This window comes from Vipera berus (genome assembly GCF_964194415.1).
Source record: "Vipera berus genome assembly, chromosome: 1".
NCBI lineage: Eukaryota > Metazoa > Chordata > Lepidosauria > Squamata > Viperidae > Vipera > Vipera berus.
In genome coordinates, this window is record NC_138202.1 from 180,534,466 (window position 1) to 180,559,425 (window position 24,960).

At 37.7% G+C, this 24,960-nt stretch overlaps 1 protein-coding gene across 1 annotated transcript in view; it reads left to right on the plus strand.

The window, feature by feature from the left end:
* Nucleotides 1-24,960, plus strand: part of UNC80 (unc-80 homolog, NALCN channel complex subunit) — a gene marked incomplete at its 5' end in the record, with an annotated part of 181,259 nt that overhangs the window by 143,571 nt on the left and 12,728 nt on the right. The window contains 11 exons of the mRNA XM_081341722.1: nucleotides 1,944-2,067; nucleotides 4,719-4,844; nucleotides 7,315-7,438; nucleotides 8,219-8,425; nucleotides 8,597-8,781; nucleotides 9,090-9,255; nucleotides 9,773-9,952; nucleotides 10,230-10,368; nucleotides 12,372-12,428; nucleotides 20,267-20,348; nucleotides 20,566-20,677. Coding sequence (XP_081197848.1) covers nucleotides 1,944-2,067; nucleotides 4,719-4,844; nucleotides 7,315-7,438; nucleotides 8,219-8,425; nucleotides 8,597-8,781; nucleotides 9,090-9,255; nucleotides 9,773-9,952; nucleotides 10,230-10,368; nucleotides 12,372-12,428; nucleotides 20,267-20,348; nucleotides 20,566-20,677 — 1,502 coding nt within the window. The remainder of the gene's footprint in view (nucleotides 1-1,943; nucleotides 2,068-4,718; nucleotides 4,845-7,314; nucleotides 7,439-8,218; nucleotides 8,426-8,596; nucleotides 8,782-9,089; nucleotides 9,256-9,772; nucleotides 9,953-10,229; nucleotides 10,369-12,371; nucleotides 12,429-20,266; nucleotides 20,349-20,565; nucleotides 20,678-24,960) is intronic.

Genomic DNA, 24,960 nt, shown 5'->3' on the forward strand with positions numbered 1-24,960 from the left:
AACCTTCTTTTTTCTCATTTTATTTCCTGAAAACCTTTTCATAGCTCAAAATACATTGTCAACAGAAATAGTTGTATATTCTTGCTGTCTATCTAATTCTAAATCAGTTTTCCAACCATTGGAAATTTTAAAATTGTTCATTTCCTCTCTACTTTTAGAAAGTGCTGTGTCATTAGCAGGACAGACCTAATTTATAATTGCCAATTCAGCAAATCTGCTCACTGTAATGATTTTTTTAGCATAGGAAAAGACTGAGATATACAAATATTGGCTGGGTGCAGGTCCTGGCTTCATAAAATAGGGCTGAAAAATAAACATTAGGGGCTGAGTCTTCCTTCTCTCCAGCCTGTACAAACTTAAATATGAATGAAGTCTGAGCTCTCTGTGCTTTGGCCAGGATAATTTTGTTTGCAATTTCTTATCACTATTATTTTTCATGGTCAATTCCACATTAATGTTTCTATGAAAGAACCTTGAAGAATGTTAGATTTGTCTGTATTTCCAAGTCTATTAGCAAAACTTTGGCTTTTCCCTATGATCAGCTTGATCTCAGAATGGTAGTTACATGAATGAATTCTGGAAGAAATAAACAGATGTTTAGTACTTCAAATTTCCTGACTTCTTTTTAAGCATTGATCTGAGAAGGAATTCAACTATTGGTGAATAGGGCTAGAATTGCAATCTAAAAGCAAGTGTAATTATGTTTTCTTTTCATATCACTGGATATGAAACAGTAATATTGTCTTGACATTTACCAAATGGAGGGATATTAATTTCTTTGTAGGATATCACAAATACCACATTAATCTCTAAAATTTAAGAATGTTTCCAGAAATGTCCTATGGAGTTTACCACATTATCATCCCTGAACAAAAATATTTTGCACCACAATTATACAGTATTCTCAGTCTACTTTCCACTCTAAAATTACCCTGTAGAGTGAATCGATTTTATGATTTTTCATCTAGTTATATTCCCATACTCTTGCCTAATCTAGCCTATTGAATATCTGCACCCAACATGTGTACAAGTAGCAAATAATTTGCTGAATTTTAAGGTACATATTTCAAAAGTCCATAGGATATTTGTTATCTTTCTCTGGATAGGCAAAATTCTTCATTATTTTTTTTCCAAAGAGAAAAGAATTTAGATCTGTGTTTCAGAAATCAAATAGAGATAAAGCGCTTAAGAGCTGGACCAATGATCGTAAGTTCATTTTCATGTACTGCTTCTCTGCAAATTCTCTGCTAATGTTTAAAAAGGTTGGATTAAATAAATCATGGATCATTCAGCCAAGGTGTCTGTCAGCATTTAATGAAGAACCCATTGTTTTCTCTTGGTGACCTAAAGAGATGGAAGTGAAAGATCAGCTATACAACCGCATGCAACCACTGAATCCAGGGGTCTTTGGTAGCATGCAAGTAATTCAAACAAAACATAAAGAATGCCCTGCTATGGTCAAATGAGGAAGTCTGTACTGGGTCTCAAAGAGCTTTATTTAGCAAATACTGGAGTTCAATTATTTATTATAAAAGTGATATTGTTGAGAGAATACACCTAGACTCAAATTTCTCAGAATATTCAGAGCTTTTTTCAGTACAGAAAGGCTGATTGTAAATACCTATCTCCTAGACATTAGGAATTTGCTTCATTTGCAAGGTTTTATCTTTATAAAGGTAAGGAGTATGATATGCCCATGCTCATTTTTTTCCTTACTCATTTATGTTTTGTTGGTTAATTAAGAATTTTACAGGATCACTTTCTTCTACAATGTTTTTTATTCCACTATCCTTCTGAATAACAGGTAAAATGATCACACTGAGATACAGGATATTGCCATCTGAGATCTCCTTTACTGTATCTTGAACTTCCCTTGGTGTTCCTATCTCTCAGTCACCTTTTTGTGGGCTAACCATCTAATGCCACCTACTGTTGTGTTCTAGGAGACAGGTTGAATGGGAGCCTGCCAGCAATTTGATTGAAGGGGTTTGTTTGACACTTCAGAGGCAGCCAATCATATCCTTCCTGCCTCATCTTAGGTCACTGATCAATGTCTGTGTCAATCTGGTGAGTAAATAAAATGGCAGTCTCCTGCACATTTGCCAAGCTCCCTTCTACAATACAAACTCCCTGTTCAGCACTCTTAGAAAGAACTTCCTTGAATAACACTAGACATAATGAAATACATTTTCAAAGTGGTGCATGGGGAGAGAATGAAAAGGAAACCCATAGTCCAATGACTGGTTTTGACTACTTTCCATGCACCACTCTGAAAATCTACTTCTGCATGTTGCGCTGAGAGTTGAGGGCTGCAAGTTGGAGAGTGGGGTGGTGGATACTGCACACACCTGTATACACCTGGCAGATGAGTTGGAAAGAAGTGTGGGACCTTGGAGACATTATTCAGCCTCACCTTGTAAAAATAATGCCAAAAGACATTAATTATTAGCTCAACAAATTACTAGAATAAATTTGTTTTGCCATTCGTAACATTCATAGTTTAAAGAAAGTTTGGGGTGCCTTTGTATGATGTTCAGATCCTTCTGACTCTTTAACATGGGTGTTTCTAGATTGCATTAAGGAACATCAGTTTGACTTGGTGTGCCCTTGACATGCATAAAACTGCTATAATTATACCTGACTTGAAAGACAATTCAACAATAGATAAATCCTTCACAGGTGTGATACTTGTTCGATTAAAAAAATGAAAGAAGCTAGAATACTTACTGTGACAGTAAATGTCATTTAAGTAGGAACTCAAGTAAATGGGTAAAAATATAGTTTTTATACTGTTAAAATGAAAGCTAATATACTGGGATAATTTCCCTATATATAGCACTAGTTTAAGTTTGTTGGCATTTCCAGTGATCTTTTGAAAAGATTTTGATTACAATCTGGAGGATTGTAGAATGTAGGAAATTCAGGAAACTCAGCTGAAGTCAGACAAACAGTAAAAACATTGAAGTAAACTGACTTTTGGTCTGATACACCAGGAGCTTTATTATCAGCTTTATTAACTTTCATCAGCTAAAGGACCATACTGGGATTTGTGGCACATATCAAGAACTAAATTCAAAAACTGAATGTCTCAAAATCCAAGTTGGGGAATCTTAGGGATGAAATGATGTGTTAAAAGGTGCAAAGATTGTTTCCCATTTTGAGGCTTAATTCGTCCAAGCTTCTAAGTAAATCAGATCAGCTTTTCCAAACCCACCCATTGTGGGGTCTGCAAAAGATGTTGATAAGGCACATATCTTGGAGCCCTACTCTAAATAGCTTGAAAGTTATCACAAGATGCCTGCCCGCTGGAATAAGATTCCCCCTGAAATATGATTGCCCATATCCCTGCTAGTGTTTTGAAGACCTAACTCTTTGCCAGGCCTTTGGTGAGTGTGATTGAAGCCCCCTTTTAGGTTGTGTGGACTTGTTATTTTTCCTGCCCACCTGACTATCTTTTATTCCTTTGTTCTTGTATGTTCTTGTATTGTTTTATTTATTCTTAAATTGTTACTTGCTATTCTTTGCCCAGAATTGTTAGGGAGTTGGGTGGTATACAAACCTAATAAATAATAATTAATAATTAAAAAAGAAAATTAGTGGATATCCACTCCTTCAAAATGGAATAATACTATTTTCTTTTCTAAGATCTTCCTTTGTAAGATCTAGTTACTGAAATACAAACAAAGCTGATAGAAAACAGACTGGAAGAAACGAGTACTTCAATATTCCTCCAAACAATATTAATAATTATTAATCCAGCATTTAAAACTCACCAGAACAAGATGCTTGTGATGGGGAGGTGTCAAAAAGTGCCCAGGATTTTGTAGTTGTGCCAAAATGGTCCCATGATCATTTAACTGAAGTCCTGCCCATTTTTACCTGTCATATGCATATGATTCATGTAAAAAATAATCAGAAACCTTTCCCCTTCCCTGCATATCTATGTTCTAGCCAAAAATTAAAGAAATCTATAGCAAATTATGTAATTTGTCATTACCAAATTCCTGAAAAAACTCCTACACTTCCACTAAGCAGGTAGGTCTCAATATAAGTTTCAATTATTTTGAGTAGCCATTGCACCATTTGATAGTAGATTTTTGTTTTTGTTTTGAGAGGCCCTTTGTCATAGCCTGAAACTATCCTTGGCATAAATTCTATGTTAAAATCTTATGTACAGTACATACATTGAGATCCTCCCTCTATCCCCATGCAAGTTTAATTCTTATACAAGAGAAGAATCTGAACATTATATGAACAATCATACAAGGGAATCTGAATATTGTGTTAAATCCAATCTGGATCAGACTCAGGACATTACCCTGACATAAGGAGATAATAACTAGTACATTGTGATTTCAAGTACATGCTTCCATTGAGTACAGTAACTACATGGCATACCCTCCAACCCCACCTATTTTACCAGTACAGTGCTGGTTATTCAGGGCTAGTACTGGATACATTCTTAATTCTGCTGATTTTCCTTGTGCCTTCCATCCAGTCCTTCTGCTAACCCTGTAGTAGCACCTTTTCCTTCCCATCCATCTCCTGCTAGAACCACTCCATTCCCTTCTTGACCCCAGCTACCGCAAGACATGTGGAGGGCCCTGAGCATCCCAGTCTTGCGCTATCTGAAGTGTGTACCTTACTAACATTGGAGGGTATGGCATGGATGGAATTGAAATCGTTGGTCAAGGTGATGTGCTGTGTTTGTATTGCAGGTGATGGGAGTAGTAGGACCTTCCAGTGTGGCCGATGGATTACCCCTTCTTCATCTCAGCCCTTATCTCTCGCCACCTCTACCCTTCAGCACAGCTGTTGTCCGGCTTGTAGCATTGCAGATTCAGGTGTGACTGCCTTGCCTGTTAGACAGGCTTTGCTTCTTATGTGGTTGAGACACCAGTCCACTGGTGCTCTTTCGTTTTCTGCGAAAGCTGGGCAAAAACTGTGAGGCAAAGTTCATACTTCCCCATACTTATGCTGAAGTTTCACAACTCAGCATTTAGCAACTCTCCAAGTCTTTGGTAGGTGTCAATTTAGCATAATTCCATTGAGTCACATTGGAATTGTGCAGATTGAAACCAACCAAAGACCTGACATGAGCAACTATATTTCCTGACAATGTAGACTAGCATTATTTATGTTTGCTTCTTAGATGAAGAATAAGAGCTACAAAAGTGCTGAAGCAATAAGTATTTTGTAGGTTGTAAACTTGAAAGGCTAAAGCTAATTTCATGGAAATGCTTTATATAAATCTGAAGATCAGGTATTTTTACATTCTGCCCTCTGAAGCATTCTATATAATTTCAAATTTGCATACCCATTTATTATTTCTAGAAGATATTGCTTATCAGTTAACTATCCCATATTTCCAGAAGTTAATTGTCAACTTTTCTTTCTTTCTCTTCTTTCTTTCTCTCTCTCTCTTCCCCCCCTCTTTTATCCTTTCAATTACTTGAGAGGGGTCGGTACTCTCGCCTCTCCTGTTCAACATCTATATGAGGCTGCTGGGTGAGATCATCCGTGGCTTTGGGGTGAGGTATCATCAATATGCTGATGATACCCAGCTTTTCATCTCCACCCCGAACCAAAGCAGTGATGCCCTCGATGTGATCTCCCGTTGCCTGGAAGCGGTACAGATTTGGATGGGGAAGAACAGCCTCCAGCTCAACCCGGCCAAGACTGAGTGGCTTTACGTACCGGCATCTCATTTAGTCCAAGAGGTTCCATCTTTGGTTATAGGAGGAGAGATGTTACCTCCCGTTGATAGAGCATGCAATCTAGGCGTCCTCCTGGATTCACGACTCAGTTTTGAAGATCATATTGGAGTCGTGGCTAGGGGGGCATTTGCCCAGGTTCGCCTGGTACGCCAGTTGCGCCCCTTTCTGGACCGAGATGCCCTACGTACAGTCACCCACGCACTCGTTACCTCCCGTATAGATTACTGCAATGCTCTCTACATTGGGCTGCACTTGAAGATCACCCGGAGGCTTCAGCTGGTGCAGAGTGCGGCCGTGCGGGTAGTGATGGGAGCACCCCAATACTCCCATATTACACCCCTCCTGCGTGATCTGCATTGGTTACCGGTTGTCCTCCGGGTGAGATTTAAGGTGCTGGTACTTACCTTTAAAGCCCTACATGGCTTAGGCCCGGGATACTTGCAGGACCATCTGCTGCCGGGAACGACTTCCCATCGCCCAGTGCGCTCACACAGAGAAGGCCTCTTCAGGGTACCATCGGCTAGACAATGTCGGCTGGCGACCCCCAGGGGGAGGGCCTTCTCTGTGGGAGCACCAGCCCTATGGAACCAGCTCCCCCCTGAGCTTCGGATGGCCCCAGATCTCCAGTCCTTTCGCCGCGGCCTCAAAACACTCCTTTTCCACCTGGCTGACCTGGACTGACAGGGATTTTAATTATGTTTTTAATTTTTAACTGTAAATTTTAACTTATTTTAATTTTAATTTATTCTACAGGGGCCATTAATTTAATTTTCTTTTAACTTCTGTATTATTGTATGTTATTGTTGTTAGCCACCCTGAGTCCTTCGGAAGATAGGGCGGCATATAAGTCCCAATAATTAATAAATAAATAAATAAATAAATAAATAAATAAATAAATAAATAAGTATTAATTATTTCTATCAGATAGATGAAAATAATCTGAGACTTCTATCTGTTAATGTTTTTAAAAAATTGTTCATTATCATGTATACTCTTTTAATAACTTAAACTCTGTGGAGTAACTTTGGATGCTACACTGCATTGCTCCTACTTTGGAAAATGCAAAGTTTGTGCTTTGTTTGGGGGTAGGGGTTAGTTCTCCATTGATGCTAAAATAAGGTGAGAAGGAAGAAGAGATGACATTTTTTTTCCAGATGTAGGCTTTCTGCTCCGGTTCCCTATCTGTCCAATCTTTGGCATTTGGCCGAATCAGGATCAAAACAAAATGATAGGTATGGTCTTCCAAATGTACATTTTCAGAGAGATGTAGTGAAATCTTAAAAATGGCTAAAATGCTTTCCTTTGCATTTTTTTCTAGATTTTTTTTATTTCAGAACTTTTGGTTTGAATTAGCATAGGTAATTATCAGTACAGTATACTATCTGCATCATTTTAGACTAAAACAAATAGGTCAATGAGCCCCAAATCTTGCAAATTTAATCAATTGATTATGTTGAAGCTAAAAATCTAAGGTGGTGAACCTGTCCTATAATGCATTGGGTGAACCAAGTATCTGTGGATCCAATTTTTAAAAATTTTGCTCTTTTAACCTACCAGTTTTAATTAATATTTAATCTTTTTTATTATCACTGCACAGGCTTTAAAAGAAGATTTTCCCTTAAGCCATGTGATCTCCCCATTCACCAATCAGGAGAGAAGGGAAGGAATGCTTTTAAATCTACTGATTCCATTTGTGCTCACAGTAGGATCAGGAAGCAAAGGTCTGATTAACAGAAAGAATATTTTGTTTTCCCCTCCTGCCTGCCTCTCTGAAACAGCAATTTTGTGCATTGTTATATACCTTCATGTTTCTTTTGGCACAAGCATTATTTCTGGTGTTTTGTCTGTAGGGTTTGTTGAGGACTTGGATAAGAACATTAGTGTGTTGTAGTGTCCTTCTCTCATTTCAGCTGTGTTTTCTGAATTAAATCTTTGACAGAGGAATTCCCCTTTTTGAAATCAGGACAATGACAGAGCAGGCCGGACAAAGCAAACATTCACCTATATGTAAGAAAAAAATGGAGACAAACAAGGAAAACACACATTTTCTATATAAGCTACTTGTCCAGTTTAAACTCTTATTTAACATAACCATATCTGCAATTCATCTGATTTTGTTCCAAAGGGTTCATTCACACTAGGCTAGGCTCTGATTTGCCACCTGAGAAGGTACAGTTTAGTCCTTAGCTGTTCAAAGGCCTGTGTACGTCTGTTTGGTTAGCAAGCCCAAAGACAATATGGTGAAGTCTACAATGAGCCTCAATTCTTAAAAAATCAAAACCAAGTATAATATAGTGTAGGAATACCAAGTAAGAGCATGATTCCTTTGTCTTGTCTTGCTGTGTTTGTTCTTGAATAACTTTGTCTTCTGCTTACAGAAGGAAAAGGTAGGGAAACTTATTGTGGTTTACAGAATGTTCATGTGTCATCATGTGTGTTTGAATCTTTTATAGGAATCAAAGCCTGATCTGCTCTTTGTCTTTTCCTTTTGAATCATGCAGACAGCCCTTGGCTGGAGCAGCCTGAAGTTCTCCTGCTGCTCCAGACAGTCATTAACATTTTACTGCCACCTCGCATTATTAGCACTTCACGTAGTAAGAACTTCATGCTGGAGAGCTCCCCTGCTCACTGCTCCACACCAGGAGATGCAGGAAAGGACCTCCGTAAGGAAGGGCTGGCTGAATCCACTAGTCAAGCAGCCTACTTGGGTGAGTGAGAATTTCTATCTGGCAGTGAATTTTGAGATCAAATTGATAGGATGGCAATGTTTTCCTCCCAAAAGTAGTCTATTTCAAATCTTGAATGTGCAAGCATGCATGGCTTGTTATCACTATACTGTTCTTTAATTTTTTTGGACTTATTTGTCTCATTTTTTTTAGCTTTGAAGGTGATCCTTGTTTGTTTTGAGCGGCAGCTTGGTAGCCAATGGTATTGGCTGAGTCTGCAAGTCAAAGAAATGGCTTTGCGAAAAGTTGGAGGGCTGGCCCTATGGGATTTCCTGGATTTTATTGTACGCACTCGAATTCCTATTTTTGTACTTCTTCGTCCCTTTATTCAATGCAAGGTAATTCGCTATTGATATTAGTCAGAATTTCTTTCTGAAATGACTTTGCAAACAGGATTTATTATTGTTCCGCTAGGGACAAGACATGTCTTTGCGATAAGGTGTTTTTGCAAGCAGGAGGAATACCCCTCAAATCCAGAAATTCAGTTTCAAAAGTATTGATTTGCAAATTAATATGTCTGATTCACTCTGGGTTTGTAACAGACAGGTCTCGTGATAATGGCTGAGAATAGTTGTTCTGTATGTGCATTAATAGCAAGTAAAATTTCCCAGTCTTCATGGCTGTCCGCTGCCATTGTCATCCTCAGTTGCTAGCCCAGCCAGCTGAGAATCACGAGGAACTGACTGCCCGACAACACATTGCTGACCAGCTGGAGCGGCGCTTCATCCCCCGCCCTCTCTGTAAGAGCTCTCTCATTGCAGAATTCAATAATGAACTGAAGATCCTCAAGGAGGCTGTGCATAGTGGATCAGGTGAGGACACTGGTGGAAAAGGGAGGCTGAAAATGAGGAAACAGGAAAGGTTTGATCAAAAAAGAACATCAATGCCAGCATCACACCAAACCCCCTAAGTGTTTTTTCTTCTTATCAATCTCGTATTATAGAATGACAAATCTGAATTTGTAAGAATTGTCGTTCATAATTATAAGCAGTTGTAAACTTGAATTGTGATGGTGATTGAAAGATTATTTACTAAAAATTAAAGTTTAATTTAGGACACTGGGAGTAAAATATTGTGCGATGGTTACTAGTTATAATTTCTGATGTGGCATTCTTAAGGATGGTGAGATGTATCTTGCTATTTCATAGGAGCATGAAATTAAACTAAGTACATTTCAAAAGAAAGCTGCTCCTTTCTTTACCCACAGTGTTCATCCTTCACACCCTTCAACTGATGGTTCAGAATCATATGCCTCTCCTTTTACTTTGGTAGCATTATTCTTTTTCACTAGCATAATTATCATTCCCTCATCCCCAATTTGTGTTTTAGCTTACCAAGGGAAGACCTCCATTAGCACTGTGGGAACCTCCACCTCCGCTTATCGACTGAGCCTTGCCACTATGTCCCGCTCCAATACTGGCACTGGAACAGTTTGGGAACAGGATAGTGAGCCTTCTCAGCAAGCCTCCCAGGATACTTTAAGCAGGACAGATGAAGAAGATGAGGAAAGTAAGTATTCACCAACCTAGACATGATATTTGTTTGTTTGTTTATCTATGTAGTTGCCCATCTCACTCCAACTGACTCTGATACAGGTAGTCCTCAACTTGCTAAATAAATGGCAAGTTATAAGAGAGGTGGAGAGTCTCTCTTGAGTCTTGTCAGCCATGACGGGCCTGGCATTGCTAGCCAAAGAAATACCTATAGAAGAAGTTATCATCCCAACAGGCTGACCCTTGAAGCCCCAAATGAAGGCCTTTCATTCTTCCCTCTGAATTCCTTTCAGATGATTCAGTGAGCATGCCCAGTGTGGTAAGTGAACAGGAAGCATACCTTATGGGTACCATTGGGAGGAGGCGATTCTCCAGCCATCTCTCCACCATATCTGCACCTCAGCCTGAAGTGGGCATGTTACCCAGTCAAAGGTAACAAAATGGACTATTTTTCATTTCCTGACATTTTTCACAAGAACAGAAATTACAAAGATGTAATATAGCTTGTAAGTCAGAAATGTTAGCGTGAAGACCAGACAAAATAAAGCAGGTCCAGTCCTGGCTTTTTACAAGTGTTTGCAAAAGAAATATATTTAATTATCATTCTTATTATAAACATTCAGGCTTTCTTAGGTACTTCTCACCAGCTGCAAAAAAGAGGTGTATTAGTTAATGTTGCTTTTCATGACTTATCAGGTTCAAAAGCCTAGTGCTGAAATGTATCTTTGTCTGAAATGTTTGCAAATGCACCATTAAAAATCAAAAGCAGACATATTTGGCTCAGAGGAGAGATCTATGGATGGCTGAACTATTTCTATAATTCCACATTGAACAAGCAAATTTATTCTTGTAATAAATCTTTGAAAATAGGCATATGAAAGGCAGAGGCAAACAGAAATGGAGAAATACAGGATTAGTTATAACACAAATTAGTAAAGCAACAGCTTTGGATTGCAATAATTTATATTCACAATCATTTTGCAAGTATTAGAGACCCCTGTATTCCCCCTCCCCACCCCTAAACTTAATTAAGGTAACTAACTAGCATGGATTTAATCTGGTGATATATACCTAACAGTATTTAGGTAGATTATAGTTCTGGACAGTGAAAACACAACACAGGAGATGAAACTTTATAAACCTAGGCTACCAATTGGAAAACAAATTGGTCTGAATTCACTCTGTGGCTCTTGTGATTGATTTTTTCATTGCTTAAAAGCAATTGTATTAGAGTTTTAAAAATATCATAGAACAGCCAAAGATCTTCTGTACTTCATCGCCTTTGGAAACAGATATCGTTATTTTAATTATTCACAGATAGCTGCTCCCTGCATTCTGGAGGCCTCTTCCATGTCAAATCTGCTAGCAGTTGTCACTTTTTTCAAAGAACTTTGGCTTTAATACAAAAAAAAATATATCACATTCATGTTGCCTTTAATATTTAAAAAATCAGTAATGTTCTGCTATATATACTACTTATAAGCTGAAAAAACATTTTTCATGAACATATTTTGGGGGAAAAATCAATAGAATTACAAGCATTTACCAGTTTGATTAAAGTGTTTTTGATTCCCAACAACCGAGAAGTGAAATAGATAAGGTTTGAACATTTTTGTTGTAAGGAGAAACTACTGCAATGTGCTATCGTATTACAAATCAGAAAAAAAGCACTGTACTTTGGGGCATAACATTCCCAAATGTTATATGAACAATGCTATGAAGTTTTGTTTAGACAGCTGTATGGCTCAAAGATTCCTTCATCACAAGAGAGCATAGACTTGTCTGCTGCTGAGGATATTTTAATTATCTTTCCAAATATACAGTTGGGAGATCAGAGGACTGCAGGTTGGATAAGTGTCATACTCTATATATCCTCTCCAAATAAGTCTTTTTGGCATCTCCCAGCTCAGTAGTTCAGTTCAGTGGCTGGGAAGTAGAGGAAAATGGGAAGCTCAAATCAGTGGTGGGATTCAAATATGTGAACAACCAGTTCTCTGTGTGGATGCCACTTCCAGAAGTCCATTCTGGGCCTGGGCAGCAAAAAATTAGCTACCAGTTCTGCTGAAGTGGTGCGAACTGGCTGAATCCCACCACTGGCTCAAATGCCTGTCTACTGTTTATGCCTATGAAAAAAAATGGTTTTAATATCGTGAATTGTATTTTTCACTGAGACTAGAGGGAAGTTAGCCTCTAAATGTATTATATAAATGTGGAGATTCATTGCTTCACATCTTCTCTATGCAGGAAGCTCTTTAGACTAGAGGAAAATTTGTCTTTCAGCTTCTCTTCAGGGAATTAGTGTTGAGGCCAATTTGCTCTACTTTATTTTCTCTACTATCCTTCTGATACTTATTTTCTTTGAACACAGAGACAATTGCATGCTTTAAAAACATATTTTCTTCCTTAAATGCTTCACCTCCTTGCCCATCCTGCAGTGAACCCAATGTCCTCGATGACTCCCAGGGCCGGGCCGCTGAGGGCAGCCTCTCTAGGTACCGTGTTTACCCTACTGTATGTCAGTGTCTGTGCTGGGAACAAATTTGCTCCCTATCTTCACTGTCTTTCTTCCATCCCGATTCTCTTTTCCTCCATTTCAGTTTCTTGTTCTTCACTGATGGTTAGGCCTGCAAGACAATAGTTTAGCAACCTGAATAAGCTGTGAGCTCTGGCTCCATCAACCTTTATTGGCAAAACAGAATTCAAAAAGCAGTGTGGAGCAAAGCTGCCAAACCATCTAGATTATCTGTTGGAGCAATTCTCTTCTTCTCTCATTCCCACTGTATTTTTGATCGTAGGAATATATGAAACATTTATCACCCATTACTAACAAATATATTTCAGGAACATGCTGGAGGCTTTTAAAAATAAAGGTGCTCCTTCTATTTGTTCATACTATTAACTACTATGTTAATCTTTTATAAGCATTAGGTTAGTGTCTAAGGAATTCTGGGAGTTGAAATCCACAATTCATAAAAGGGCCAGGTTTGAAGACCTCTGATATAGATTAATCATAAAGATATGGCTTGCAGAGTTAGCAGCTTGTGCTTATAAGAATTACATCAGCTCTTTTTGTAAATGGCTTGTTTACAATGCTCTTTATATTACAGGTAGTCCTTAACCCACTACCAATTCTGACAGTCCCATCTTGGGGTTATTTACAACCCAAATTCAAAGTTCCAATAGTTGGCCAGCCACAGTCACATGACTGACCTTCTGGCATTTGGCAACATGGCCCATTTACAGCCATTTCCACAGTCCCATGGTCACATGACCACAAGTTAGGACAATTATATTGAAAACTGCCATTTACTTCCAGTTTTCAACAAAACTACATCCATAACAAACCATTGTTTCACTTAATGACCACAGTGTTTGCTTAACTGCAGTGTTCACTTATTGACTGTCATGTCCATGATGGGCAGTTTCCATTACAGTTGTAAATTGAGGGCTACCTGTATGAAAGTGGATTGATTATCTGGATTTTACTTTCACCTTCTAAAGAAGACAACTATTTATTCTCAAGAAAGTGAAGAAAAAACCTCCCAAGAAGAACCTTATTTTCAGCTCTTTTTTTTGCCTGTAACTAGTTATAAATGCTTCTGGCTACTGAAGGGAGATGGTAGAAATAAACGGATGTAATTGGTTAGTCTAATATCCTAATTGTGATTACAGCTTCAAGCACTAATCAAACCTTAAACCATTTTGCTAATAAAAAAGAACATGCTTTCTTGAAATCTGACATCTGGCAATGTTTTCTTTGAAACTGAAATATTCTCTTTGTGCAACAAGTAAAATAGACACAATGCCTTTAAAGTTTATTACTTTTAAGATACAATGGGATGACTGCCCGTTTAACATTCAGCTCTTTGTTACTGTTCTGCCTCTCAGCTGACTCACTATAGCTAGGAAGACTCCTACTCTTCCCCAGGTGTCTGTGCCTCATAGAAAACCATTATAGAAAACTATTATCAGTTGATCAGTCAGGCAATATTAAGTGAGATTATTGGGAATTTCACCTTTGTTTTATTTTGTCATTGTTTTTAGATATTAAAAACAGGAGATTATGTAACACTGGGTTTGCCACATTGATCATTCTCATAATTCACAAAAATATGTGTGTTTATGTTAATTTTCCCCAGCCACATGACTCAATCTTATTGGTCATGATGTGAAAACATATGTGGGAAAACATATCTATACTTTTGTGTATAGAAAGTAGGAATTTAAAACATGAATCAAACTTCTTTTTTTTATTGAAAAGTTTTACAATACATTTTTTAAAATAGAAAAAACTCCCTCCCCCCTCCCCTCCCCCAACCCTCCCCTCCCCCTCCCCCTCCCCGACTTCCCAGAGCTGAATACAGGGTATAAACTCACAAACTTAAGCTAAAATATGCTAACAACAAAAATAAAACATTAAATTCTATCGCACTTTAACTCTCCATAGTCATAACTATATTACTAACAAATAACAAATAACTAATAATACGTCATATAAAACCACTACTTATTCAAATGCTAAATGAAACTTTTTAGTCCCATATTTATTCTGAATATATTCAATCCATCTTCTCCATTCCACAATATATCTCTGTTGCGATTGTTCTTTCAAATATGCTGAAATCTTTGCCATTTCCGCCAAATTAGAAACTTTCAAAGTCCACTCTTCTATAGTCGGCAGTTCCTCCTTCTTCCAATATTGCGCTACTAAAAGTCTTGCTGCCGTAATTAAATTCAACATCAATTTAGTATATATAACAGTAAAGTCTGTAATAATACCCAACAAAAACAACTGCGGAGAAAACCTTATTTTTTTCTTAAATATCTTTTGCATATTCCACCAAATTTTAATCCAAAAAGCTTTGACTTTTTTACAAGTCCACCATATGTGAAAATACGTTGCATCCTCACAACCACACCTCCAACATTTGGGCTGGCAGTTCGGATACATACTTGCTAGTTTTTTAGGGTCTAAGTGCCACCTATAAAACATTTTATAAAAATTATCTCTTAAATTTTGGGCCTGTGTAAATTTTACGTTTCTAACCCAAATCTTTTCCCAAGTATCCATTGTTATAACCTCCTGAAAATTCTGGGCCCACTTTATCATACAATCTTTAACAAGTTCTGTTTCTGAATCAATTTCTATCAATGCATTATATATCCTTCTTATATGTGCTTGACCTTGATCTCTAATTTGTTTTACCAAATTTCCATCAGTTAATGGATAGATAGATAGATAGAGATAGAGAGATAGAGAGATAGAGAGAGAGAGAATGACATTCAAACATGAATCAAACTTCTTGATGTGCTTCTTCAGACACATCAAGAAGTTTGATTCATGTTTGAATGTCATTCTCATTCTCTCTCTCTCTCTCTCTCTCTCTCTCTCTCTCTCTCTCTCTCTCTCTCTCTCTCTCTCTCTCTCTCTCTCTCTCTCTCTCTCTCTCTCTCTCTTATCTGAAGCCCCAATGAGTTCAGTAGCATAACTTTCTGGACAGATATATAGGGTGTTCCAGAAATAATAGGGCTGTCAAAATTTGGGAGTAAATCTGAACAAAAATATTAGGAAGTTTGTGTAGGAGATGATGATATTGAATTTATTTAGTTTATAATGGCTATATTATTTCTGTGAAATCCAATAGATAGGATGTCATTTGAAGAATTTTTTTTCCAAAGGCAACTTAACTCAAAATAAATATGAACCACATTTTCTATATAGTGGACAATATACATAGGATTAATTAGAATGAAAATGTTACCATCAGCCAATAGTAGGCATTGTATAGATGACCAATTAATAAAATATACCTAGTACTTATAAATTAGTATTATTTTATTGTATTATTATTATTATTATTATTGTATTAATGTAATCATTTTAATTGTTTTTAATTTTTGTAATTTGTTGTATTGTTTTTTAAAAAAACCTTGTGAACTGCCCTGAGTCCTACGGGAGAAGGGCGGTATATAAGTTTAATAAATATATAAATATAAATATAAATATAAATTATTAAGTCAATATGCTTAGGGATAGCAAACCCCCCCCCCCTTTACAGTATATGGAGGGTAATCATTTACTAGGTTGCTTATGTTTACATTCCACCTTTCAATTTTTAAAATGAAATAATCTGATGAGAATTTAAAAACATTAATATTGAAATATTAAATGAAGGGGAGTAATAGATGACAAAAAAGCATTAAAATGTTTCATCTGAATTTGGGTTAGCTGTGGGATTTTTTTCTAGACATAAATCTACTCCCTCCAAACTTGTTTGAAAGTTGATAATACTAGGAAAATAAAAAAGACAATATAAAGGGACCTCTATGTTTCCATTGAATGACTTATATAGAGAGCAGCATCTAAGGTTATATTCAACTGAGCATCCTTGTATTAGTTATTCTTAGGATCATTTATTATACCACTATCTGATTAAATTCAATTTAAAAAGAAAACAACGCAATGCATTTCAGTCTCCCTTAATTCTTTGTTAGTAATTTACATAAATATATGAGCTGTCCGGTGTGACTACTGCCTGTTCGATGGCCTTCAAGATAGGCTGAAACAGGAAATAAAGATTTGCCCCATGTTTGGGGCCTAGCAAGGTAATCTAAATAGTTAACAAGTATTTGACACATATATATGTATATATATATGTATATGTGTGTGTGTGTGTGTATATATATATATATATATATATATATATATATATATATATATATATATATATATATATATATATAGGTAAAGGTAAAGGTTCCCCCGCACATGCGTGCTAGTCGTTTCCGACTCTAGGGGCCGGTGCTCATCTCCGTTTCAAAGCCGAAGAGCCAGTGCTTGTCCGAGGACGTCTCCGTGGTCATGTGGCCGGCATGACTAGACGCCAAAGGCGCACGGAACGCTGTTACCTTCCCACCGTAGTGGTCCCTATTTTTCTACTTGCATTTTTACGTGCTTTCGAACTGCTAGGTTGGCAGAAGCTGGGACGAGTAACAGGCGCTCACTCTGCTACGCGGCACTCGGGATTCGACCCGCCAAACTGCCGACCTTCCGATCGACAAGTTCAGCGTCCTAACCCACTGAGCCACCGCGTCCCTTATATATATATATATATATATATATATATATATATATATATATATATATATATATATATATATATATATATATATATATATATATATATACACAGTATATATTACACACACACACACACGGAATAAGAATACAGCTGACCAGAAAATAGAGCTAAAAACAAAAGGGGCTCAACCTCCACCCTAACCCAAGACCTGGGAGAACAACCAGGTTTTTAAAGGTGGAGCAGTACAGATCCCCAGGGGACGTATCATTCTACAGGACAGAAAGCATCACACCTCTCTTTTTCACTAACTCTATAACTTTTTCATCATAAATAAGCACATCAATCATGCATTTCAATTTAGAGTCATTGTTTTTATGCATGCATAGACTTAACCACATATTCAAAACAGACCATTTATAAAGAAATAAGCATCAATAATCATTCTAACTTTTTTCTCTTCAAATGGCTCAATCACTTTTTCTGTATTTTCTGTATTCTCTTGTTCCTATACATCCATTTATTTCAATTAACTATAATTTGGAGGGGATTCATTCAAACTGTTGCACATTTTATCTAAACTTATCCCCGGTTCTTCCATTACCACCATTCAACTGAGCACAGTATATAACCACTGATAATCCATGAATTCATATTTTAATAATTATAACGTAGATGACACCAAGTTGTACTTTCTGATACAATATTTTAGCCTTTTCCTTTTTTCTTTTTGTAAATCTACACCTTCATTTTGTAGCATATAATCTTCAAACCCCTCTACAAGATCAGAATACCTTTATTCAGATCTACTACATTTTTCCTGTTTCCCTCAAATTTCCCGGATCAGTTTGACTCTTTCTGGTTTCATTTTTGATTTATGCTCTTATTACATTCTAAGTCATAGTCTTGCATATGGCATAAATAATCAGCAGATGGTTTCAGAGATATTTATCACCACCATCCACCTTGATTTTGGTCAAACAAGGTTCTCATGTAACACTTTATATGTAACACTGACAATTCATATTGCCATTTCAAATTAGCTCATAAAACAATTCATAATGAGGACAGTGATAGCTGATCTGTATTTTTCAAATATTAGTTCCATTACAGTTGCTTTTAGAAATAGAGAAATAAAATGTGTGTAGAATAGTGGATAATAGTCTGAGTTTGCAGTTGTACTGCAGGGTCCATTTCATTAAATGAAATGAGTAAAACATCGTAGGGTGATATTATGGAAACAATCCACAGTGCTTTGAAGACTTTTATTTTTAGTTGAGTAATAAATGAAAACATCTGTACATCTTGCTTGCAATCAGTAAACAAAAGATAGCTCTGTGAAATGCATAAAAAGGATGGCCTTGAAAGTCAGAATAGTCTGCTATCAAATCAATGATCAAATAAAAAAAATAATCTGACCCAGGCCAAGAAAGTAATTTGGGATAACACCTCAGACACAAACAGCCCTCCCCGCAATTCTCATGAAAGTAAAACAGGGAAGACAGGCAGTATTCAGTCTTGCAAGATTGGTGGCAGCCATAATAGGTACACCAGACTAAGAAACAGACACCTTGTAGATCTAAGCTACCTTTATTACTGCTTAATTATTTTTACTATAATAGCTATAGTATCATAATTCTGCAGCTTTCGTCAGGTGTCTAATATCTGTACAATGTTTCCGTGCAGTATTACTATTACTAAATAGGTATTATTTTCAGTTTGCATAGGGTATTTTTAGCTGGCTACTACTAGAGAATTCTAAAATCTTGGGAAAATTTGTATCAATTTGGATCAGTTTGTATGTTCTGATACACATTTGTCTTTCACAATAGTCCTTTTTTCAAGTTTTCATATTGCTATTTTGTAAGTTGAAGAAGTATGGCCCATCTGATTAATTTTGCTCTAAGACTACCTGTTACATCCAGCCCAGATTTCTCTTAGGCTTGATTAACACTTATTAATTAATGTTCACCTGGAGAGGATGCCTATCTTAAAACAAGGAGAAATAGATTTGGAACTCCTCATCTGCCCTTTGCATTGACTAACCATGGAAGGTTTATGGAACAGATATTGCAAAATGGTGGCATTTTATATTTATATTTTACACTAGTCATTCTCTCTCAGCTCAGCTCACTCACATGACATTGGCTGAGACATAAGGTACTATTCTCCGCATTCATACTTCTATTGATTATTGAATTTTTACATTACAAATAGGGAGAGTAACAAATATGAGTAACTAAAGAGGCCAAAAGCATAAATTTAATGAATACCATCACATGAATTTGTTGTGAAGAATATTAAATTGTATATAGGCTTACTAATGGCATATGTAAAGCTTAAAAGAAATGCATTTAGTCACTAAAAAGCAGTCTTCTGGTTTACAATTAGAATAGGAATTGGTTCTCTTTCTAATATCGATGTGTTCCATTAGAATGCTGGCAAGAAAGCAAATAGATTAAGGGATATAGTTTTTAATATACACAAAGTTTAAAAATAATTGCTGCAGTAAGTTATGCCTGCCTACTTTATTACAAAAGTATGCAGACTCCTTTGATAATTTGTTAAATCCATTTTTTAAAGAATCCATATTTGCCAATTGCTTTTTGTGTCTAATTTGTGTTGGTATTTATTTGTAAAAGCTCTATATAATTTAGGACCTAACTGCTTTGATTCCTTCACAAAGTTTAAAAGTGGGATATAAATAAGACGATAAATAAATAAATGCCAATTACTTTTCCTGAGGTGTGCTTATTTAATGCTAACTTGAAACTGCAAGTATATGTTTCCATATGTCCTGTGCCAATGCTGTGAGTTAAACCTTTGTCAATTGTGTTCATCATTCATTTTGATCTGTATTGAACTCCAATTATTCAAAATTATGACATCTATCAAAACTAATTGCAAACAAAAATGTTTTGATTTAATATTTAACATTTGCATACTGTTTAAAGCTAAGGCTTTAAAATGGCATCCTCATTATTATCCTCCCTTGATCTGTTATGTCAAAGAAGGGAGAACATTGTGGAATGGAAGGCATTATTCCTTGACTAAAAATAGACTAAAGAATGATAGGATCCTCAGTGCCATAACTCTTTCTATACAACCTAACTAAACAGTCTCTCATAACCTTCAAAGATGAAACTGTATCTTTGAAGTGACTGTGTCATTATTGTTGAACAACATTTGCAAAGAAATTCTCTAGTGTGTGTTATTCTGTGGTCATGCTCATATTCTTGACACTTACACAGGGTAGCGAGTGTGCAGAGTGAACCTGGACACCACAATCTTCTTCTTCAGCAACCATTAGGCAGGAAAAGAGGTCTAAGACAGGTAAGTTCAGAACAGGGTCGCAGTTAATTGGATGAATGTAACTTGTTAAGGGAATTTGTTAAGAGATTTTACCTTAAGGAATCTTGTGGGGCTTTCTGAAACAAGAATGATTTCTGATTTAGGGTATGATATGAACAGATAGGAGGAAAATACTGATGTGAATATTTGTAAAACTTGGAATTTCCTTATCTAATTTAATTGCATCTACACTTTCTAGCTTAGAAGGCCTCTTTTATCACGCCAGAAAACCCAAACTGAACCTCACAGCCGTCATGGAGCACGACTTTCAACAACACGTAGAAGCATACAGCCCAAAACAAAACAAACTGGTGAGGAAACATTTATAGTATTCTAAGTTTTAAAAAATTACTGGTTTCCACATATATTAATGTATCAGTCAATCAATTAATTAATGGCTATGCAATATTTTTGTTAGCATGATTCTAATGCTGATGATTTCAGCAAAACAAGAACATCATCAACATAAAAAATCATAAATTCATTATATCACAAAAATACTTTACATATAGCTAAATTGAGACCACTTTATTTTTTCATGAAGAGCCAGTAGATTTCCCACATCCATATTAAGCCTCTAGGTCTAGGAGAACTAATTTTCTACAGGTAGTTCTCACAACAAAGGGCTGACCTGCACAAGCTTGACCCAACAAAAGAATGGCTATTGAGAGTACCTCGAAGCGGAAACGTGTACTTTTGTACTCTTCCTGCACCCAGTCCAACAGGGAGGCAACGTCTGCCTGTTGTTGCTTTTTTCTGCTCTGAGTCAAAAGTATCTTTCTGACTTATGTCACTTCAAATGATGCTATCAGGTTCACCTTCTGGGCCTTTTTTTTCTTTTTTTCTTTACAAAGTCACTGATGGAACAGTGAAACCATGAACCTATCTTTCTTTCCAAGTTTTTTTTAATCAAGTGACATTAACAAGATTTCTGTCACTTTCCTCTTCTACTCAAGTGACAGAAAAATGGGTAAAACTGTAGTGCTTTTTTTCTTTAACTTTTTCAGGATAGGTAAAGAAAGAGAAGAATCCACCAACAAGAGCTATGGTAACTATTATCTAGTTAGACTACTAGGCCATTACTAGGTCTAAATGGAGTAAGAGGATGAAATCTGAGAAGTGGTTTCTGAAGTTGGCAACATTTCTAGCTGGCTTATCCACAGGAAACCAGCAACTTAAAGGCTGCAGTGCAGAAATGCCCAAAGAGAGGGATCTATCTCAGGTGTGATTTATATATCTCACCTTCCCATCATTTTTGCAAATGAAATAAACTTTTCTCTATATGAATTGTACATTTTCCAGCTTCACCAGCTTCAGCTAGTTTTCTGCAGCCTTTACAAATCAGAAGAGCTCAGATTCCACTAGTGGCCAGCACAATATTTACTGGAAATTTTTTGACGATGTATATGTATTTATTTACATATTTTAGAGTTCATGTTGCTTTTCAACATAATATTTGGATTTTATAAATCACCATGATGTCAGAATCCATTTATATTTCATTTCTAACTATCTCCTCTGTGCTAAAACCAAATCTCATCTTCCCCTGGATTCTGCCATTCCCAAGGGGGAGAGGGAACAAGCTTTATTGCTTTCATTTCCTTCATTAAATGTAACCTTTTGTTTATTCCACCTATTGGCTATCCATTACAATGAAACCAATTGCTTTCTATACTAGGCATTCTCTCTGAACTTACCGGGCAATTAGAAAAGGAGTAAGGGGGGAGAAATACAACCCTCCAGGATCTGGTTTATTTCTCCAAAGGAAGTGTGAGGAACTGTGGAAATGATCGTGCTGCAAACAGATTGTTATCTTTCCTTTCCCACAATGGACTTACCACCTGGAGATTGGTTGATCTGGAACTGACCAAATGAACTGTGGGGTGGAGTTTGCTTGGGGGCATTTTAAAATTATCGAGATGTAAGGGAATCCCTCAGATCCTGTCTATTATGCCTGCTATCTCCTACTTCTTAGTAAAAGTTCCTGCTTGGAAAACCCTGTCTCCAAGAGTTCTACTTTCTTAAGAAGTGGGTCGAGGTGGGTCCTGACACATACAAAAATAAATGGAATTAGCGATGTATTTTATTTGGATGAAAAACATAATACAGTTATTTTTTTGTTGTGGCTATTTTGACTGGTAGATACTACAGGGCAGGGCGCATCCCTATTGTCCAGTTCTATAAAAGAAAGAGCAATCCCTTATTGGCTGGCAGCATTTTGTGAAAGCTGTAAACTCAAAATGTATAGACATACATATGCTAGGAGTATTATAATGTTCAAATAGATCAGCACTATGGAAGATAATCTGGAAAATTAAATTTGCTTACAGTGTGTTGTGGAGGATTGCATGGCAGAAACGTTGGTGCCCTGAATCTTCTGTTATTTTATCTGCAAGTATGGTGCCTGTTGTGTAGAGAGTTCTTCGCACAGGAAAGGAAACGAGGCAAGTGAGTTCAACAAAGCTCATGGTTTATTGCTTGCAGGATCTGAACTGAGAATTGGCCTGCAGCTTGCAGCAATTTATAGCCTGGTCCCTAGGCGGCAGCCAATAGGTTTAAAGCAACCCATTGCCGCCTAGGGGCAGCCAATAGCAGCACTGGAGACCTGGAGTCTGGGTTGCTGGAGAGCCGTTAGCTGCTCCAGCTTACCACGTGGTGTTACAATTGAGCCCAATACATAACACCCCTCTTAGATCAGACAAACATCATAGCAATAATTGGCAAATAGTACAAGTTACAAGACTTAACATCATAGCAACTTTTGTATAACAGTACAAGTTACATTAGAGCATCAGTTAGCCAGAATGAATAGACTTCCATTATAGCACACAAGACAGTTAAAATCATAGCTCCAATACTGTTTCAGTACAGTGACAAGTTACAGTACAGACAACTTTATAGTTCCTTTATTTTACAACATAATCAGCTAGATAAGGAGACTTGTGTGCCCTTGTGGAACACCTCAGGGTTCGAGTCACTTTCTGGTCTACCAGCTTACCCATCAGGCCAGGTAGACCAATGTCCCTTGATGCACTTGAGTCAAAGGAATTAGATGCTCTCTGGCTGGCCTCTCCAGGTTGGCCCACCCCAGAGTCATACTGATCAGCAGAGTTGGCACAGCGGTTGTTAAAGTCTGGTTGGCTTGCTCCTTCAGGGGATCCATGTTGCACTTCTGGACTCCCCTCCTCTACGCCCAGTTCCTCATTGCTTAAGGATGAGGACTTTGGGAGGGACTTATGATGCAGTCCTCGCTTAGTGGCCGTTCTGGAAACCATTTTCTGAGTTGATCAATGTGGCATCTGACAACTCACCCTCCCTCCAGCCCCACTTTGTAAGAAAGGGGACCAGATGATTTGGTAATTTTACCAGGAACCCACAGAGTCCCATGTCCATAGTTTCTGGCCCATACCCAATCGCCCACTTGTAGCCCCCTTGGGGGTTTTGGTCGAGAGGCTTCTGCTGCCACTCTATCTGGATGCAACCTGTCCAGTTTAGTGATCAGTTGCCTTCCCCAATGAAGTTCTGCAGGACTTTTGCCTGTAGCAGTGCAGGGCGTAGAATGTTGGCAGAGTAAAAAATCTGCCAGTCTGTGATGCCAGTCACCTGTTATGATGCATTTGAGTGATTCCTTCGTGGTCCTCACCATTTGTTCAGCCTGACCATTACAGGATGGGTGAAAAGGGGCAGACGTTGCATGTCTGATAAGATTTGCTCTTAGGAAGGCCTGAAATTCAGCAGCAGTGACTTGGGCCCCATTGTCTGAAACTAAGACATCTGGCAACCCATGTGTGGCAAAGAGTTTTCTCAGCACCTGGATGGTCCTAGCAGTAGTCATGCTTGCAACTGGGATTACTTTTGGCTATTTGGAGTGGCTGTCCACCACTATGAGGAAGAGCTGTCCCTGAAAAGGCCCAGCGTAGTCTATGTGAATTCTAGACCAGGGAGTGTCCGTTTCTTCCCACCTGTGAACTGGGGCATGTGGCATCTCAGGCCTAGATTGCTGGCATGTATAACAACCATGTACCTATGCCTCAATGTCCTTGTCAAGGCCAGGCCACCAAAGGTAGCTTCTTGCTAAAGCTTTCATTCTGATAATGCCTGGATGGCCCTCATGTAATGACTGTAAAACCCTGTCTCTCAGTGAAGAGGGGATTATGACTCTGTTTCCCCATAGGATGCACCCCTTGTGAGCTGATAGCTCATGTCTTCTGACAAAATAACTCTGAAACTCAGAGCCTGGGCTTTTATCTAACCATCCCGTGTGTACCCATGAAAGCACTCTACTAAGTGTTTTATCTGTAGCTGTTTCTGCAGCAATGTCCCCAGCATGGAGGAGAAATTCTGGTAGGTCCTGAATGGACAGAATTCTGGCCGCAGGGGCCGGGTCTGGTTCCGTTAGTGGCAGTGGAAGTCTGCTGAGGCCATCAGCATGGCCCATTTCTTTACCAGGTTTGTGAACCAATTTAAACATGTATGCAGATAAGAAAATAGACCATCTCAACATTCTTGGGGAAAGTATGTGGGGGGTTTGTTTGTCTATTGTGAAAAGTCGCAACAGTGGTTTGTGGTCTGTAAAGACCGTGAAGTCCCTGCC